This window comes from Merops nubicus, unplaced genomic scaffold (genome assembly GCF_000691845.1).
Source record: "Merops nubicus isolate BGI_N331 unplaced genomic scaffold, ASM69184v1 scaffold20744, whole genome shotgun sequence".
Classification (NCBI taxonomy): Eukaryota; Metazoa; Chordata; class Aves; order Coraciiformes; family Meropidae; genus Merops; species Merops nubicus.
Window position 1 is genome coordinate 1 of NW_008603851.1, and position 18,098 is coordinate 18,098.

An 18,098-nucleotide genomic window follows, 5' to 3' on the forward strand; every position below is an offset into this window, starting at 1 on the left:
GGCTCCATGTCCTGGTACTGCTGCGCCGAGAGCAGGCTGCGGACGGACTCGGCGCTTCGGAACTGCATGGAGGAGTTGAGCGTCCCCATGTTGCTCATCTTCTCCGAGACGTTCATGCCCGAGTCTTTGCTCAGGTCGGGCATCGAGAACCTGGAGAGGTGCTCCTGGCGCTTGGCTCCACCGTCCGCCGAGAGGCCTTTGCGGGGAAAGGAAGGGGAAAAAAGAGAGTTAAGAAGGAGAATCTTCTATCAGCAGAGGTGCAGGGAGAAAGAAGGCTGGGTTCGGCCCAAGGCTTTTGCTTTGAAAAGTAACTCTGGGGTCTAGTTGCTGTCCTGAAGAGCCCTTCTTTCAAGAGAAGGATTTAATTTTATTATTTTTTTTTTTTAAGAGCAGGCAGTTCCTCCTTTGGGGAAATCACACCAATTGAAGGTGTTTTGAGTTGGACTCCAAGATGCTTTTCACAACTTCCTTCCCCATATGTCTGCGTTGTCTGCGACTCGATAGGAATAACTAGTGATGCCAGTGAGAAATTATGCGTCAGAGGTAACCTGAGGCCTCTGGCACACTGAGATAACTAGGGCGCCATGATCTCGCACCCACACCTTGTGCAGCAAGGACACGGTTTGAAGGACTGAGCAATGTCAGGGGCAGCTGAAAACGGGACTACTGACTCATCACCATGCTGCTGTCACCCTAGAATGACACTTGTGGATTGAAGGGACAGCCTTGGCGACATTCGTGCAGCTGGGTTTCCCAGGAAGCAAGGAAACACCCAGGCTCCAAAGGGTCTGCTGGAGCTCCCTGTAAGCAGTGGGATAGCAGGAGGGTCAGTTTAACCCTGAAGATATTCAGGGAGCTGCACATGGGCAGGAGCCAGGAACATCAGCTCCAGTCTGGACTGTCCTGCTCGGGAAGGTGGCCCACTGAGCCTCTCCCATGTGCCAGCCAGCCCTGAGCCTCTGCTAGGTGTTCTCCTCCAACCCAGAAAGCCTTCACCAGGCAGCTGAGAAGTGGGACGTCTGCTGAGAACCTACCCATCAAAGAGAACCACAACACACCCCATGTCTTGCTAGTCTTTGGCCTGTTTTCTGGGTGTTTTCTATTTTCTGACTAGCCCCATGTTGGCTTGACAAGTGTCAGCAGTCAGTGCTTGCACTGCAAGCTCAGGACAGCACGTTTCACAAGCTATTCAAAGGAAATCCATTTCATCCCAAATCAAACGCAGGGTGTTTGCTTTGGCGCTCTTCTCCCCATCCCTCTCCGCGCAGCCCAGACGTGGAGAGCTGTGCACCATCAGCAGGATTTGCAACATGACGCACAGCCCTTATGCAATCACCGGGAATTTACGACTTGGTAAATTAATTAAACAAAAACCCCAACAACCCAGCCCTCAATTCAAGAATAAACTTCTTTTTCCCTTAACAAAAGCTGCTTACATTTCATCGAGAGCTCAGCTCCTTCAGCATTAGCTGCTGCTTGCCAAACCTAAACAAGAACAAGGGCTGCTGTCACTAACCCGGCTCACAAGCCGCTTCAGGGTTTCTTTGGACTCAGCCTTAAAAAGATCAACAGATCCTGCAAAGATGGGCAAGGTTTTCCAACTCCTCCCCTCGGTGGCACCAGGGAGAGCTTTAGCACTTGACCACAAGCTGCTGCTGGGTCTCACATGGTTTGGCTTTGCTCCCCGAGTCCCAGTCACTGCAGCCATTTCTCCTCTGCTCCTTTGTTTTCCTGCTCTTAATGGGGATGTTTCTGGAGTTTATGGTTACAGAGGAAGGTAAAGTGAAGGTGATCCCTGAACACCACAGGAAAAGGGAGAGGCTGGGGGGTAGAAAAAGAGTTAAAGTCATGTTTTGTTTCAAAAGGGACACACTTTTCAAGCCAACATCATTGTTTTTTTCCTAAGTCACACTGATCTGAAGCGAGCTAACCCAACCCTGCTGCCCAACCTTTCGAGCCAGTCTTGCCTGGGCACCCTGCCCCCTTAAAGACCTGCCAGCCTGCACTCCCTGCTCCCAGCACACACCACACCCCTGCAGCAGTCCTGATCTTCTGCCTTTGATCCCAGTGACACTATTTGTCACATCAGGTGCCGCTCCCCACGTCCGAGCCCAGGGAGGAAAAAGCAACTTGGCAACATGCGCAAAGACCTCCTGAAAAGCCAGAACAACAGTGGGGCTTCTGTTGGACCTGATCCAGACCTGAATCACAGCTGCTGACAGCAGAACATGGCCTTAATCAGCTCTGTCAGACAGCAGTGACACCAAAGAGAGCAAGCCCTCAGTGACATTTGTGCAGCCCTTCATGGAGAGCTGCAGTGCAGCTCCGCAGCGAGAAGGAGCTGGGCAGCACCATGCAGGAACACGGCTCCCGACGCCCCGCGACGCTTCTGCACCACCAGCAGATGGGCCTGGGCAGCAGCTTTTGGAAGGCGCCGACCTCGTCCCACCTCGCAGGGGCACGGGGAGAGCCGGTGCCTTGCTCCCGGTGTACAGCCAGCCAGGTGGGATGGTGCCATCTCCTCCAGCCCTGCATCCCGCCACAACAGAACAAACCTCTGGGCAGAGGCTCCTCCAAAGGCAGAGCCAGCACCTCACAGGTTTATGCAGGATGGGGGGCTCCAGCCCCTTGCACAGCCCCCAGCAGACACCACGAGTGCTTTTGTCTCTTGCCTGGGATACACGTACAGCTCACGCTCAGAGCACAAGGTTTAATCAGCGATTATAGGTCCAGGGGATATTTCTGGATCTTCATCCAGATGGCCTGATTATAATTAAGCACACATATTCTAAGGCCTTGAATTGCTGGGGAGATGTCAACTGTAAGAGGAATACAACACGGAGCACATACACTGTCGTTGCCAGCCCCATGGAGCTCAGGGTGTGATGCAGCCTGTCACAAAGCCACCCTGAGACCCAACAGCTTCGTTTCTCCATACGACAGGGTGGGAAATGCTCCTTGCTGAGGGCCAAATGCCTCTTCCCAGGCAGATCTGGCAGGCTGCATGTGCACAAGCCTTTTTTTGGGATCCACACCAGCAAGTGCCCCAGCAAGCAGTGCAGCCAGGGACCAGGGAAACTTTGTTTTATCTGTTCACAGTGGCAGTGAAGGATTTATTCTGCTTGCTCAAGGGCAAAGCTGTGCTCTTACAGCATCACTGAAGGCACTGAGAGCTCTGCATGGCTGTTATGGTGCCCAGAGCAGGTACCAGGTTGAGGATGCAGTTTCTAACTCATGCAAAACACAAAGGTGCCTTCAGGGTTATTTTCACATTTACACCAATGCAAGGTGAAAAGCATCACGAGTAAGGCGTAGGCCCAGATGAGTCTTTCAAAGTTCCCTAAATGATCCTGCCCCTCTCTGTGGAGCCACAAAGCCTCAGCAAGGCATAGTAGGAGCAAGACAGAAGTGCTCCACTCTGACTGCAGCGAGTTCAGAGGACAGCAAGAACCATTTGTCTTAAAAATTTCACCTAGAAAGTATAACCTAGGAATAAAGTTTGAAAGAGCAGGAGTTGTTTAGTCTATAGAAGAGAAGACTGAAGGGGACATATAACAGCCTTCAAACACAGAGAAAAAAATGTTTGCAAAGAAGAGTGGAACAGATTATCTTGCAGGAGTTCAGGTCTGCTGAACTCCTGCAAGGAAAATTTTGCCTTGGAGAAGAAGAAAACTCTTCCTGTGCAGTCAGAGCAGAGGGTGGCTGGGGCAGGCTCTGGCTCCAGAGGTTTTCCTGGGCACTCAAAGGTAACAGATGCCCTGGCACAGGCAAGGAGCCTCCAGGTCTCTGGTCCCACATTTCCCTGGTCAGGGTGAAAGTGGCACCAGCCCTCCTCTGCTGTGGTCATTTGCCATTTCAGAGCTACGCCAGTGCACTGAGGCCAAATCTTCTCGAGTTACCAGTATTTATTTACAGCCACTGCAGCTCCCCCTTAATGAAGTGTTTCATCTGGGAACACAGCTAATAATCTGAGTGAGCCCTAACCTGGAAGAAAGAACACAAGGGGAGATATCCCACCGTGCAGTGGTGATTTTTTCTAACGAGGAAACCTGAGAATCTGTTTCCCAAGGCTGCCCAGGGGAGCAGGAGCTCTGCTCTGGCCCAAGGCACGGGACAGTTGCTGCCACATCACCAAGCCCTTTCCAAGGAAGCAGGGATCCCTTCCAAGGACCTGGGGGTGATGTGCTGACTCCACCAGACTTTCCCTCTGCAAAATGATGCTCTGAGACACCGAGTGCATTCATCAGCAGCTGCCCTAGAGGCCCTTGCAGTGGAAGAGGAGCGATGGCACCCGCTGCCACCGGCAGGGGGCGGCAAAAGAGGGGAGCCAGCACTGCGGTGCAGGTGGACACAGCGGGTTATGTTGCTGCCGTTCTGGCAGTATGGGGCTGCCAGGCTCAATATTTCACCCCGGAGCCATGGAAACACAGGCACCTTTCGGGTGAGCACAAGTGAAAGCTACAGCTCCTCTGCAGGTGTTCGATAGAAAACCCGAGCTGGCCACGGTGCCAGGAACACAAAGCAGGGTCCTGGTTAACGTTACCTGAGAACACACTGCACGATCCCCTCTGAAGTCCTTCCCCACCCCTAACAGAACCTTGTTTATCCCATAAAACATTGCCAAGGGAAATAACAGAGTGAGCAAAGTGAAAGCACCAAGGTATCCCTCGTGAGCATCACCGCTACAACCTTGGCACAACAAAGCCCTCGGGGGTGCTTAAATCTCACCCTGTGCTTTGCTGCATTACATTAATTAGAAATTATTAAACCCCTCAGCAAGTGACAGCAGAGGGGCCACAGAGAGCGGGTGTGCTGGGTGTGAGGCTGGGAACAAAGCCCCTCATGAGGGGCAGCAGCTCCCAGCTCCCATTAAGTTCAGGTCCCTGTGAATCTGGGCTGACACAGGGAGAGGCTCTGCTAGAGCCAGAATCCCAGCACAGAGGCAGCATCAGCTGCTCCACCCCGGTGGGGGCAACGCAGAACTCTCTCCTAGGATACTGCAAGCAAACAGGGCTATGCTGGCACTTGGTTCTTGCCTTTACATTTATCACTGTGCACATATACCTGTGCATCGCAGTCCTCGCCACCTCAGCCCCATACAGGTACCTGCCTGCACCAAAACCCTGTGTCCAGGCCAGGCTCCCAGTGCTTAACACAACTAAAGAAGCACAGAGGGGACAGTGTGGCACCTCTTGTGTCCAGCCCCCATGTCAGAGCCTGCTCTCTCCCATAGCAGGCACATCCTCACCACTCCTGAAACAGTTTATTTGAAGTTCAACCTCAAGAACTAAAAAAGAACTTCAGGAGAAACAGCCTGCCCAGGGCTTTGTTTATAGCTCAGCCTCGTCTCACTTCTGAGAGACCTCGGGGTGTGCAGAAACAAAGCAGAACCCTCATGTAAGTGGAAATCATGGAAAGTAAACAGTTTGGGGGAGAGCAGAGTGCTCGGCCAGGTGGGTCACGGTGCTGGCAGCCTCCCACGGTGTGCCCCTGTGTGCCATCCCAAGGGTGTCAGGGCATATTTCCCACTGATCGGTCCCTTGGTCCAGCTCACTGAAAGAAGTCCCTACTTGGGTGCTGCCTGGGAAAAGGGCTGGATTTGAACCTAGAAGCACCCCTGCAACTGCCCTTGTTGGCACCACCAGCTCCTATGCCCTTACCCAGGCAAGGCAGGATGGCCAACACATCAGGTCAGGGATGATGTGCTATTGCTTTCCCCAACATCTCCTTCCAAAAGTCCTCTGGTTTGTTTGATACCCTACTTGCTTCAGCACATCCATGTGTGACACCAAAGGGGTGAAGGCTGGCCCCCATGGCAAGCACGCCAAACCTCCCGCTGCTGAGTGGTGAAAGGTGGGTGAGGGGGAGAAGAAATGTTCCTGGCAGTTTTGAAACCTTTCAGCATTGGCCCTTTTGGACGGAAAATCTCTATCTTAACACGTTTGGTTTCAAAATGACCCAGCTTGGATTGGGGAATGCTATATCTTGGTCTCAAAACTGGAAGAAATCCTCCCCTTCAGAACCCATATTCTGACTTGGAAGCAGATTTATACTGCTTGTGTCTGGGGAAAGGAGGGTGGTAGGAGCATGTTGGAGAGCTGGGAGCCTCCTTTTTCTTAGAAAATGTCAGGAAGAGCCAATGTGTCATTTTGTGGCTTGTGTAATTCAACTGAAGCACCCGGGGCAGCCGCCCTCCAGCCTGGGGGGAGAGGAGCACGCGTGGGCTGCAGTGCCACTGAGGACTCGGGGATGGGGACCAGCCCTGACACCCCAAGCCCCTCACTGCCATCCCTGAGGGTGCTCAGGAGCTGCTCCCAAGCCCTCGGTGCAGAAAAGGCTGGGCTATTTAATGGTTCTCTGGAAAATACAACCCTGGCCTGCATATTCATATGTTTTTTCCCTCCACTTTCTGGGTACATCATCATTGCTGGTTCATCCTGGAAAAACGACCTATTTGGGACCTTTGGGCATCTCACAACACAGGTGACAGGAGAAATGTCTGCCATACAAGTGAAATCGCATTCCACCCATTTACCATCTTTTTTTCCTGGATTTATGCCTGTGACAGATGAGGCTCTTACCCTCACCTTAACTCATCCTCTCACAGAATACTTAAAATCTGTTCCTCCTTTCGCATACCGCAGTGTCACTGCTCAGCACAGCTTCTCCCCCCAAAGCACTCCTGCTCTCTGCAAGCTGCACACAAAAAGACTGCTCCCAGGGAATAACATTTAGCCTGCAGGTACTTTCTTAAGTGAGCTATTTGAACAGCTGGCTTTTTGTGGAAATGACTCCTTGGAATCAGCAGACATCACCTCTTGATTTCCAGTTCAGCTGCTAGGCACATACAGCACCTGCAAAACCTTTTGAGAGGGCAACGAAAGCACAAACAGAGCAAGGCAGAGCACAGGCATGGGGAGAAGGGCTGTGAGGGACTGAGTTTCTTCTGGGAAGTGATTAACCTCTGGGAGGTTCAGGCTCCTCCTCGAGAAAAGCTTTCTGGACAAAATCCATCTTCACATTGTCCTGATTGCTTAATGAAGGGAGTTACAGGGTAAACATTGCTACAGCATCCACTGTTTTGTATTGTTGCTAATGCTATTAAAAAAAAAAATTAAAAAAAGGCAAAAGCAGCCAAAAGAAATAAACTATAAAAGATAATACAAAATCAGCAAAAATGAGCTCTCTCTCGGAAAATGTGCTGAGAAATAGTTTTTACTCTTTGCATCTTCGTCTAATGGACATGATGGGCATGACCCAGTCTCCAAGAAGCTGTCACAGATCAGAGTCTGTCGTAGCCTTCAGTTGATGGTAGAAAAGAGATTTTCAAACAGAAACGTGGAAGGAAAAGAGAAATGCCCTCCACCAGCAGGAAACTCTGCCCTTTGCCAGAGGACATGTTCAAAGCACATCAGCATTTGTGGCAATTACAGAAGAACAAACCAGAGGATGCAGAGACACTCCCATCTAATGTAAACCCCAAAAGAGAGGCCACAGCAGGTCACAGCCACCTCTGGAGCTCTGTGTCTGCTGGTCCCACCGAGGGACAGCGAGCACAATCGAGTACTTGGAGGGAATTGCCCAGGATTAACACGGTGTTACCCCTCTTTACTAACCCGTGAGGAATTGGCTTTAAGTGATTAAGTAGAGCCTGGCTGGGAAGGTGAAAACCTGGGGTCTGGCCAGAGACTTGGGTCACACAGACTTTGATCCACCCCATGAGTATCCCTTGGTCCAACACCGAATGAAACAGAAATATCATAGGGACAACATCTGTTCACAGGAGGCATCCTTCTGAGCAGAGGATGGGGACTAGCCTTGCACAGCCCAAGAGTTTTCTGCTTTTACTGACATCTCCAGCTAATTAGTAGTTACGTTGTAATAGAAACATCACAGCAAAGTCTGCTGCCGGGGTGGGACCAGCTTTTAATGGGTGTTCTGCAGGTCAGGGACTGTTTGCCCTTCAGCTCCCTATAAAAAAAAGAATGTTTGCAGTGATGCCATAAAATGTTAGATGGATGTGGTGTTAATTATTTCACTTTATAAGGTGGAGCAACTGTGCATCATCAGTAGCTCAAAGGGACCTTCTATGTGGATGCCCAGGAGTTTTTTGCAAAGCAGAGCTGGGGTGCATGGGGTGGAGGACATGGGGCCCAGACCCCTGGGCTGCAACGGGGGGAGCTTTGCAGGGGGTGATGGATGTGGGGATGAGAAAGCTGGGCAAAAGGGTACTGCACCCTGACACCCCCCACCAAAAACCTGCTCTCTCACAGACTTCAGCCAGGTCACTGAATCTCACTGTCCTCAAAACGCTGCCAATTAAATGGAATGATAATTGTGTCCTCTATAATTGCACACACGGCCCCAGGGGAGCTGCCTGTTACTGCCACAGTGCCTCAGAGCTCATGCTGAGCCAGGTCCCAGAGCAGGGAAATTATTAGAATCTTACACATTAATAAAAATGTTATCACCTTGCTCTGCAGAGCAACTGCTTAAATTTGTTGCAAGCCCCATCATGCTGAGCATCTGCTCCAGAAAGCAGGGAAGAACAGAGTCGTTAAGGCAGGCACTGCCTGTAAAGGAAATTCATATTTTGGCTACATATGGAGGATGGATGCCTTTGGAAAGTCTCCTTCACAGCACTTTAAAAAATATTTTCCAAAATAAAAAACAGAATGAATTTTAGTCTAATATGAAGGCCCTTCCACATTTCCCATCTCTTGACCTGTATCCCAAATAACTTGTTACACTTCAGCTCCAAAGCATGCAACAATCCCTCCAATACTCAGGGATTGCTCATCAGAACTCAGTGTTGCTCAAGACTCTTTGTACTGATGGGGTTTACACAACAAGAGTTTTTAAGAACACAAGCAGCTTTGGAAGCGTGAACTTTGCTTAGGGAAACCTTGTTTGGGAGGGCAATCCCCAGCTCCCTCACCATTTCACATCCATTCTTCCTCCGTGTATGTCTGAGGCTGTCTGAGCAAAAACCTCTCCAGCTCATTAGCTGCTCCTCTGCCCCTTGCTAAATTTACCACTTTGCCTGTTAGGGAGATGCTGGCTGAACACAGAGATCATTTCCCATCTGGAGACAGGGCTGGCAGCCTCCCCAGGCACAGGCACCGCAGCCGCGGAGTGGGGTGCGGAGACGCGGGTCCCGCGGGGCTCAGCTCTCGGGGCCAGCAACGCTCAGCTGCTGCATTCCACCACCCATGCCAGCACCTCCTGGGGGCCTCTGGGCTGGGTGCTAAACACCCTGCAGGCCAGTCACTGCCACAGACAGCAAGACAGACGGGCTTAATTTGGCAGGGGGCAGGTGCAGGACCCACCCGAATCCAAGCTGGATTGGCTGGAACAGAGAAAAGCCAGGGGAGCAGCACAGAGAAAGCAGGATGGTATCTCTAGTGAGCAAACCAGGCTCAGTATTTTCTGTTCCAAGACGTTTTCTGCTGAGGGACTCAGAAGCAAGTGATGGCTGTGCCAGAGGAGCACAGCCACCCTATAATGCAGCAGGCTGCAGAAGGACGCTGTGTGCGGGGTGCTGAGCCTGCCCAGCACCCAGCTGTGGACCAGAGCCTGCCACAGACACGTCCGAGCATGCACACCCACCTCGCAGCCACAAAATGAAACCCAAACATGTCTGGGGTGAGAGGGCTGAGCAACATTACTCTGGGCTCAGGTAAACGAGCTCAGCCTGACAGGACAAGCACCTCGCCAGGCACAAGCACCCCCTCTACGCACAGCTTGTACTGGAGGATTGAGGAAGGGGTGAAGAAGAGCCGTGCATAGAGGGGGAGGAATTTCTTCTAACTAGTCAAGTGCTCAAGGACTGAGTTACACGTAAAAGGAGTTAACAGGGCCTATTTCAAAGCATTCAAAAATATTTCTATCCCACAAGGGCAGCTGACAGCAGTTCTTCAAGCTCTGAAAAGCTGGAATCTGCTTCTGTTAGCAGCTGGCCTTGATTTTTCTCCCCTCTTCACAAAAGGGAGGATTAAAGAGCTTGAAAACATTTGTTTTGAGGTACCCGCAAGGCCAGGCTTCTCTAAAGGCCTGCATTTGGCAAGCAAGCGAGTGGGGGCTGCCTGGCACACCAGGGCCGGGCAGGGAAGCCCACGGCACTGAGTGGTGGTCCCTGACCTGCTGGTCACCCCAGTAATGGGGTGACACCCCCCACGGCACTGCCGTGAAACCCAAGGGACGTCACGGCACAGAGGAGGCCCCGGCGTGGCGGCAGGGCGACGGGAGCAGGGTGACGGGAGCAGGGCGTTGGGAGCAGGGTGACGGGAGCAGGGCGACGGGAGCAGGGCGACGGGAGCAGGGCGACGGGAGCAGGGTGACGTACCTGTTGCGTTGGAGAGCGCCAGGGACTCCATGGAGCCACGGGGAGTCTGCTCAGTGGGCGTCAGGTCGTCCGTGAACTTGAGGGCGTTGATGGGGTGCCGGGTGCGGCACTGTGGCGTCGGCATCCCCCCCTCCTCTTCCTCTTCGTACTTGGGGACTTTGAGGCTTCCTCTGGTCTCGGGGAAGCTCTGGTTGGACATGTCGCTGTAGCTCTCCTGCGAGCGAAGCCTCCCCGAGTAGTAGTCCTCTCTGCAGTCCTGGATGAAGCTGCCGCTGTGGCTCTTCATCGCCAGCGAGGAGCTCCTCTTTGGGTTGCTGAAATGTTTTGCCCATAAATCCGGCTGCGAGCCCGGGACCTGGCTGGGGTTATAGGAGGTCCTTATGTTGCACTGGCTGAGAAGCTGCAAAGGGCTTTGGGACTGACTTTGCTCCATTTTGTTCCCATAGTGATAGAGCTCGTCCCGGCTCCTCCACAAGTGGTCCCTGTTGAGGCTTGGCGTCTGGCTGGCCAGGCTCAGCAAATCCATCTGCAGGGACAGCGGGTCCACGTCGGTGGAGAGGCGGTTGGAGGTGACCTGCAGCTGGTTGCACGGGCTGCGCGCCCCCTCCTCGCCCTTCCCCTTGTTCTTGCCGATCTTGGCGCTGCGGCGGGACTCCTTGGCTCGTGCGCTCTGGAAAGCAGAGTCAGAAGTCGCCGACGCTGCAGGCTCTGGAGCAGAAGATCTGCCCCTGCTTGGGCAGGAAGGGCCGTCCCAGCAGGGACTTCTTGCACTGCGCGCAGCAGAAGCAGGTCTCGGTGGCGTGCCAGTGCTGGCCGTCGTAGGTCATCTGGCCCTGGTCGATACCTGGAGGAGAAGACACCCTGTGTGAGGGCCAGCTCACGTGCATCGCGGCGGTCAGGTGCCCTTCAGCAGGGCTTCTCTGGCCTGTGAAGTTAAGCCCGTTTCTAATTCCTTGCAGGCCTTTGCTCAGGAGTTACTCAACGCTGGGAAAGGCAGCAGAACCGAGCCTCAAGCTACTTCATATTAAATGGGGATATTTCCGATCATAAAGCAAAGGAATGCAAGAAGTTCTCCAGAAGTCCTTGAAGTCAAAGCAATAATATGCTGCCTATTTAGAAAGGCAAGAAGTGCCTCCAACTGAACCATAGTGAGGAACTTGTGCTGCCTTGGTTAAATACGTAACAGAGCAGATGACATCTCTGTCACTCACTGCTACTGCAGACTTATCCTAATTTTATTTTAGCTACTGGGTCCCCGTCTCCAAAAGGGAGAGGAAAAAGCCAGCTACAGGGATCTGAGCACACACCCTTGTCCTGCACCCAGACACATCTCCTGGGTTGCCCGCACCAGCCCCCTGTGGCTCAAGGAATTGATGCAGAGAGCCTGTCCCTCACCAGCAAAACCCTGAGGAGCACATTGTTCTTGGTCAGAGCTGTAGGCAAAGCTCCCGAGGCTTCAATTGTAACATTGATTCACTTGTTTAAGCTGCAGTTCATGGCAAAAGCCCTGGTTACCTGAGAGACGGGTGGGCTGGCCAGCATGGTGGGGTGGGCACTGCACGTGGGCACGACACGTGTGTTTGCACACCCACCGTGGCCGTGTTGCTGGGGGGCTGAATGAGTGCTGCCAATCTACAAATGAACAGTAATGGTCTGTCTTATTCCAAGCTAGATTTGCTTCAGTGTAATTGGGTGTTTTTTCTTCCCTTATGATGAGTGAAATGTATTTATATATAAAAAGTGTTCTGCTTGTGGACAAGAGACAGGGCAGTGGGTGGGATTTTATCAGCTCCTCTTCCAGTGCCCTGAAGCCATCTCACAGAGGAAGAGCAAAGCCTCCTTGTTCCAGGCTTCAGCTACCCAAGCCAAGCCTTAAGCACGCACTTACCTCTGGATTTATGTGACTGCTATGCACAATGCTCAGTGACTACTACGAGCAACTTGCAGCAAAATGGCTGCAGCCCTTCCTCTGCTAGAAATGTGCAGATCTGTACCACAACAGGCATCTTGCCCCAAAACCTGACAATCGGCAGGCTCTGGAGGGATGGAGAGAGGGGAGGACAGCAGATGGGGGAAGCAGGGGAGAAGGGAGCAAGCAAGAAGCATTAACAGCTGCTTCTTCACCGTTCCACAGCTGAGCTTTTGGGAAGGATGTGCTGCAGGTCACAGCAAACATGTCCTTCAAGTGCCTCGCTGAAGACCCGATTCTTCCCCCTTATGCCATCTGGCTGCTGCACAAGCGCAAAATGGTTTGGTTTGTTTTTTTCCTTTCTCTGCAGCCTATGAAAGATCAGAACACGTGAGCTCACCTCCACGGACAAAGAACGGGCTGCCCGCCTGCGAGCACGAGCAAATGCTCAGCCAAGTGGCAAACAGGATCAGGGAGAGCAGTGAGGCAGCTTCCCAGCTCACCTGCTTTACACCCCCCAAGTGCTGGGAGGGCAGCTAGACTCCAGAGTAAAACACTTCTGAAATCACTGTTCTAGAAATGGAGATTGATTCTGATGTGTTGTTTCTTTCTGAGAACGTTTAGCTGCAGGTTGATTAAAAAAGGCAAACAAACCCAATAATGATGGTTAATGAACAAGCACCTTTTCTGGCAGTAGCTCATTAACTCACGAAGGTTCTTTGGCAAGCTTGGTTGGGATCAATCTGTGACTCAAGAGAGACGGACTTTATAGGAATATGAGATTTAAAGGGAAAAAAGCACATTTTACCTTAGACGAGAGAAATTTCTCACTAGGTGCAACAGCTGCTGAGGTTGCTGTCTGATAGTCCTCCCCTCTCCGACCAGAAAAAAAGGGATAAGCAGTGGTTTAACCCAACAAATGACTGTGCTAGCTGCTTGGCAGGATGCGAGGGGGACATGAGCCTCTGGATGCCGCAGGGCTGGGGCAAATGCAGCCTCAGGTCATCGCTAAAGACTCGATGCACCAGCTCCTGTTGCCAGCAGGTTTGCCAAGCAGAGGTTTAGCTGGGGGCGGGGGCACGTACCGATGTGCTGGGCGCAGGTGTCGCAGTACTCGGCGTAGAGGGACTCGAAGCAGCTGCAGCAGTAGGGTCTGCCATCCTTCATGATGTACCTCTGCCCCCCCAGCACCGTCTCGCATTCGAAGCAGCAGAAGTGCTTCATGTGCCAGTGCCGCCCCTCGGCCTCGGTGCATTCGTCAGCAAAAATGATCTGGGTGGGGAAGCACAAACGGGGAGCAGAGTCAGTCAGAGAGGGGATCTGGGATGTGGGCACCAACCTTCCCATCTCCTGCCCGTACAGGGCAGCTGTGCCCCCTTTGCTCATACAACCTCCAAATTTTACAGCTAACCATCCTGTCTAGCACAGGAAACCTCCATGGTTTGGCTTGTGGCAGGAGCACCCATCACTTCTTAAGGAAATCTGGAAATCCATGAAAAGGCAAATACCCCAGGACTGTGTTCAGGCCTGGACTAGAAAGTGTTAAGGCAGAGCTCACAGTAATGTGCTCGTAAGCCCATCCATCAGCTGCAGGGGTCGATCAGGGTAATAAACACACTTATATACAACCTATCGATCCAGGGGACTTCTGAAGAATAAAGCAGCCACTTACTGAAACACATTTACCTGTCTCTGAAACGGGGACCTGAGTAGAAAGGATCAACAAAAACGCAAGGGGAAGCAGCAGCTCTTTGGAGGGGAGAGAAGATGGAGCTAGCTGGCGCCTCACCATCGCTTCTACCCCAGCCCGTGTGCTTATAAAGATAGTAGCAGCCATTATATCGGTGGGGAAACTGAGGCACAGAGTGCTGTTAAAGGTAGGCTGGTGAAACAGCCATCTGAAGTGGTTCCAGCAGATGCTTTCTTGCTGTTTGTACTCCCCATTCCCACTTCCAAAGCCAAGCTGTGGGAGCAAGCAGTGGCCCAGCTCTGCTCCCTGGCTTTCCACCCTGGCACAGGTCACACCAGAAGCTTTTCCCTTGTAGCTCCTCTTACCCCTGAATTACTCTCTCTCACAATTAGCACCTGATGTTTCAGGGGAAAGAATGAGCTGAATGAAAGTCTTATACAAGAATTTGCAAGGATAAAAAGTACATGAAAAAAAAAAAATTAGCCTGCCTAAGCCACAAGGAAACAGGGCCAGTCGAATGGTTAGGAGTTGTTTTCTTACTGGTAACGTTACAAATTTAATTGGATACATACGTCAATGTTCTTTATATTTGAAGCTCATGTAGCCTTGGATATTTACTATTACACGCTTGCATAGATGGGACCTGGTGTTTTATAGTACATATGGTTTTCCACACTATGGTTTTCATAACTTTAAAAGCCAGAACAATTTCCTTCACCAGTTAAACAGAGATTGACACTTGAGAAATGCTCAGAGGCAACTCTCTACAGTTTTCTATATGCTCTTTCTGTTCCATTTGTTCAGCTTCCTATAGCCCGTTAATCACCTCTGTTCAAGCCCATTGCAGCTCGGCATGTATGTCTTGTAGGAAACATCACTCATCCCACCAGAGGCTTCTTCTGGGGGAACAGAGCAGAAGGGAGGACCACTGCACACAGCTGGGCTAAAATCACACGGTGCAGGGGTGTGCTGCTACTGGAAATACTCACGGAAAGCCTCCCCGGCTCCCTGCGTGCAGATGAGGACCTCTCTCTGAACAGCCCTAGGCAGACTGCAACTAAGAGAACCCCGAGGTGCTCAGCGGAACCCCCAGGAAAACTTTCATGAACCCCTGCCACAGCCAAGCCACCGTATTTTGCGTGCACGGCTCTGTGCAGAGGCTCCCTGTGCTAACGCACCCACTGCTGCCAGGGTGGATGGAGGGAAAAAACTCTCTGGCTGGCAAGGGGATCCCTCTCACAGCATCCTCACAGGCAGCACCCGTGGCAGGATGGCTCTCGGAGCGGCCAGAAGCTGGGGCGAGCTGGCTCTTACCTCGTCGCACGCCGCACAGCGGGGCTTGAGGCACTCGGCGTGGTGCCGGCCGCAGTAGATCTTCCCATCTTGGTAGAAGTAGATCAGGTCGACCAGCAGCTCGTTGCAGACGCTGCAGATGAAGCAGGGAGGGTGCCAGCACACGCCGTGTCCTGCTCGCGAGGCGAAGACGGCCATGTCCCCCCCGTTGATCTGGCCACCGCACTGTCAGAAAAGCCGCTGTTTAACGGGGGCCGGTGAGCTGCTGCTGCCCACCACCCATCAGCTGCTTCCAGAGCCACAGCAGGAGAAGGGGCTAATTCACTGCTCCTTGCTGGTCTCTCTTAATCTCTTTTCATTCCCATTTTGTGGCAAGGAGCTGGCGTGACTGCTCCACATCAAGTATTGTGGGGTGCTCTTGGCATGCACCCCAACGGACCCTGCTGCTTGTAGCTTGCATGGGGTGGGTGCTGCTCCTGTGAGCTGTGCTGAGCTTGGGTGATGAAAAAGCTGCCCTGCCCAAGCCAGTCCATCACCCGCTACTCACCTGCTCGCAGATGGCTCCTGTCATGGTTACGGGGAATGGCCGGACATTGCCCCTCCCTAAATTTTCCCTCTTCCTTTGATTGCTGAAGAGTTTGAGCTCCCTCTTCTCCTCCTCATCCAAGGAATTGCAATAGCGGACCTAAAAAACAGGAGCGATGCTCAGAGTTACGGGTGTCCCTGGCTCCCTGGCCACAGTCCCACGGGCTCTGCAAACCTCTGCACGGGGCTTACAAACTCTGTCCTGGGATTTGGGGAAGCTCGAGAAACACTGCTGTCTAGGCTTCAGACATCCCAGGGTTCAGCCAAAATTTCTAAATGAGAAGAAAGGGCAGGAGGAAGGTTGCTTTTCAGGTGCTAGGTTTGTAAGAAAGTCTTAGAAATTGGGTCCTCTGAGTCCCACCCAGACCGGTGGTTTTCCTGCTTTCTCCTTATGGCAGAGGTCTTACAGCAGATTCAAAATGTTTTATTGCCATTTCAGGAGTGCAGCCTGTTTTCACTGTGTAAACGACGAAGTTCCAGCTATTTTGGAACTCCAATTACTCTTCCAGCACAGGATCAAGTTCACACATATGCAAAACCTCTGTGTTGGAAGGTAATAAGGAAATAAGTAAAATAAAAGAATACAAATAATGAACGATGTAATTTCCCCAAAGCTTTTAAAACTCTGAGGTTTTCCTGGCTATTTTCATCCTGCAGGCTTAGCTCTTGGCTGATTGCATCTCAATGGAGAACATGACTGAAGAGCCAAGGTAGCCACGTGTAGCACCAGTGTCCAATCCAGCCTCCGTTACTTTGGAGAGCAGGCTCATGAAGATGAGCAGGATTAGTCACATGAGCAACGAGCACACCTTGAATTTTCAGAGCAGCAAAACTGAGCACGAGGGGAAACTGGATGCAAAATCTGCCAACGTGGAGAAAACACACGCAGGCTCGTGCCTCCAGAAGCCCCTGCCCGGAGCTCCCCTGGCGCTGGCAGTACCACGCTGTGCCCGTGGCACTCAGCCACATGCAGGCAAACTCGTTAAAATCAGCCCTAGATCAAACAAGTTACCTGCACGTATTCTCCAGAGCGGCTTCTTCAGAAAGCAGCACGAAAATAATGTTTTTGTTGTTTACAAAGGGAAATTTTGTGGGCTACCAGAAGCCAATGTGCTCACTGGCAAGAACAGGACGTCAAAGATGGGACCTGTTTTGCTGCCTCGCGTCTTTCTTGTGAGACATGAGAAGGTTGGTTTGCCAGGCTCTCCCAGCTCCCTGTTTGCGAGGTTCAGCCCGAGTGGAACCCCTCCTCGGCACATGCACTCCCACTCCCAAGGCGAGTTGGAAGCAGCACTTGGGAAAAGGCTTTTGCAGCTTCATATCTGGCTCTAGCTGATCCCAACAGCGTTTCAAGCCACTTTTGACATTGCTTTAGCCTCTGAGGGCTGAGAAAGTGCTTTTATTTCAGAGAACCGAAGAAAGACAAATTAAAATTTTTTAACTTTAGGAACGAAAAAGTCCCTCCCCACCTCCAACACAATCCGAGCAAGGAGCAAATATGGCACTTAAATGGCAACATGATCAAACTCCAAGTAAATCCACCCAAAATCCAGAAAGGGCTGAGAAAGACCAGACACACTTCCAACAAGAGCAACTCCAGGAGGGGTCCCCTCCCTAACCACGTCCCTGACAGACGTCCGAGGACACTTTTTGGTTACTAACCTCATTGTCATGTGGCGGCAGCTGGTGCAAAAGCTGCTTTATGCGAGATTTTTCTCCCGGGCTGTTGACGTAGGGGACCTTGTCCTCGGGCAGGCAGCTGTAGTACTGGTGCACCTACGAAGGAAGAGAGTGGACTGCAGTGGGGCTCCCTGGCCAAGCCCATGCCCGGCCAGCAGCCAACCCCCCGAGCCAGGGGGTGCCGGGTCTTCCTGAGGATTTGGAGCAGGGAAGCGCAGCCAGGCGCCGCTTTGGTTTCGTTGCCTTTTCTCCCGTGAGGAAGAGGGGCTGGAGCTCGTTACCGTTTGCTCGGTCAGCCTCCAGAGCGTTAGCATGTTTCGCCGGCTGCGGGGATGTGTCGGCACCTGCCTCGGCAGGGGAGGTTAAAAAGGCTGCGCCCCAGCAGCCTCCGTGTTGCCGGCTATCTCAGCCTCCACCTCCATCAAAACCCTCCGGGCTTTTTTCTGCAGCAATTTGTGGAAATAAACAGCAGATAAAATCTGTTGGAAGGCTTGGTTTTTCTCTTTCGTCTCGGAGCGTGTAATTAAAAGCAGCTATTAAAAAGGCAGGAGCCCAGTGGCAGCCCGGGGAGGACGAACCCCCCGGAACCCACGCCA

At 52.1% G+C, this 18,098-nt stretch overlaps 1 protein-coding gene across 1 annotated transcript in view; it reads right to left on the minus strand.

The window, feature by feature from the left end:
- Positions 1 to 5: 5 nt before the first annotated feature.
- LOC103771526 (prickle-like protein 2) overlaps positions 6 to 18,098 on the minus strand; it is a gene marked incomplete at its 3' end in the record, with an annotated part of 29,339 nt that continues 11,246 nt past the window's right edge. Inside the window, 7 exon segments of the mRNA XM_008938827.1 lie at positions 6 to 196; positions 10,346 to 11,034; positions 11,036 to 11,189; positions 13,340 to 13,526; positions 15,259 to 15,462; positions 15,785 to 15,922; positions 17,485 to 17,598. Of these exon segments, the coding sequence (XP_008937075.1) occupies positions 6 to 196; positions 10,346 to 11,034; positions 11,036 to 11,189; positions 13,340 to 13,526; positions 15,259 to 15,462; positions 15,785 to 15,922; positions 17,485 to 17,598 (1,677 nt within the window).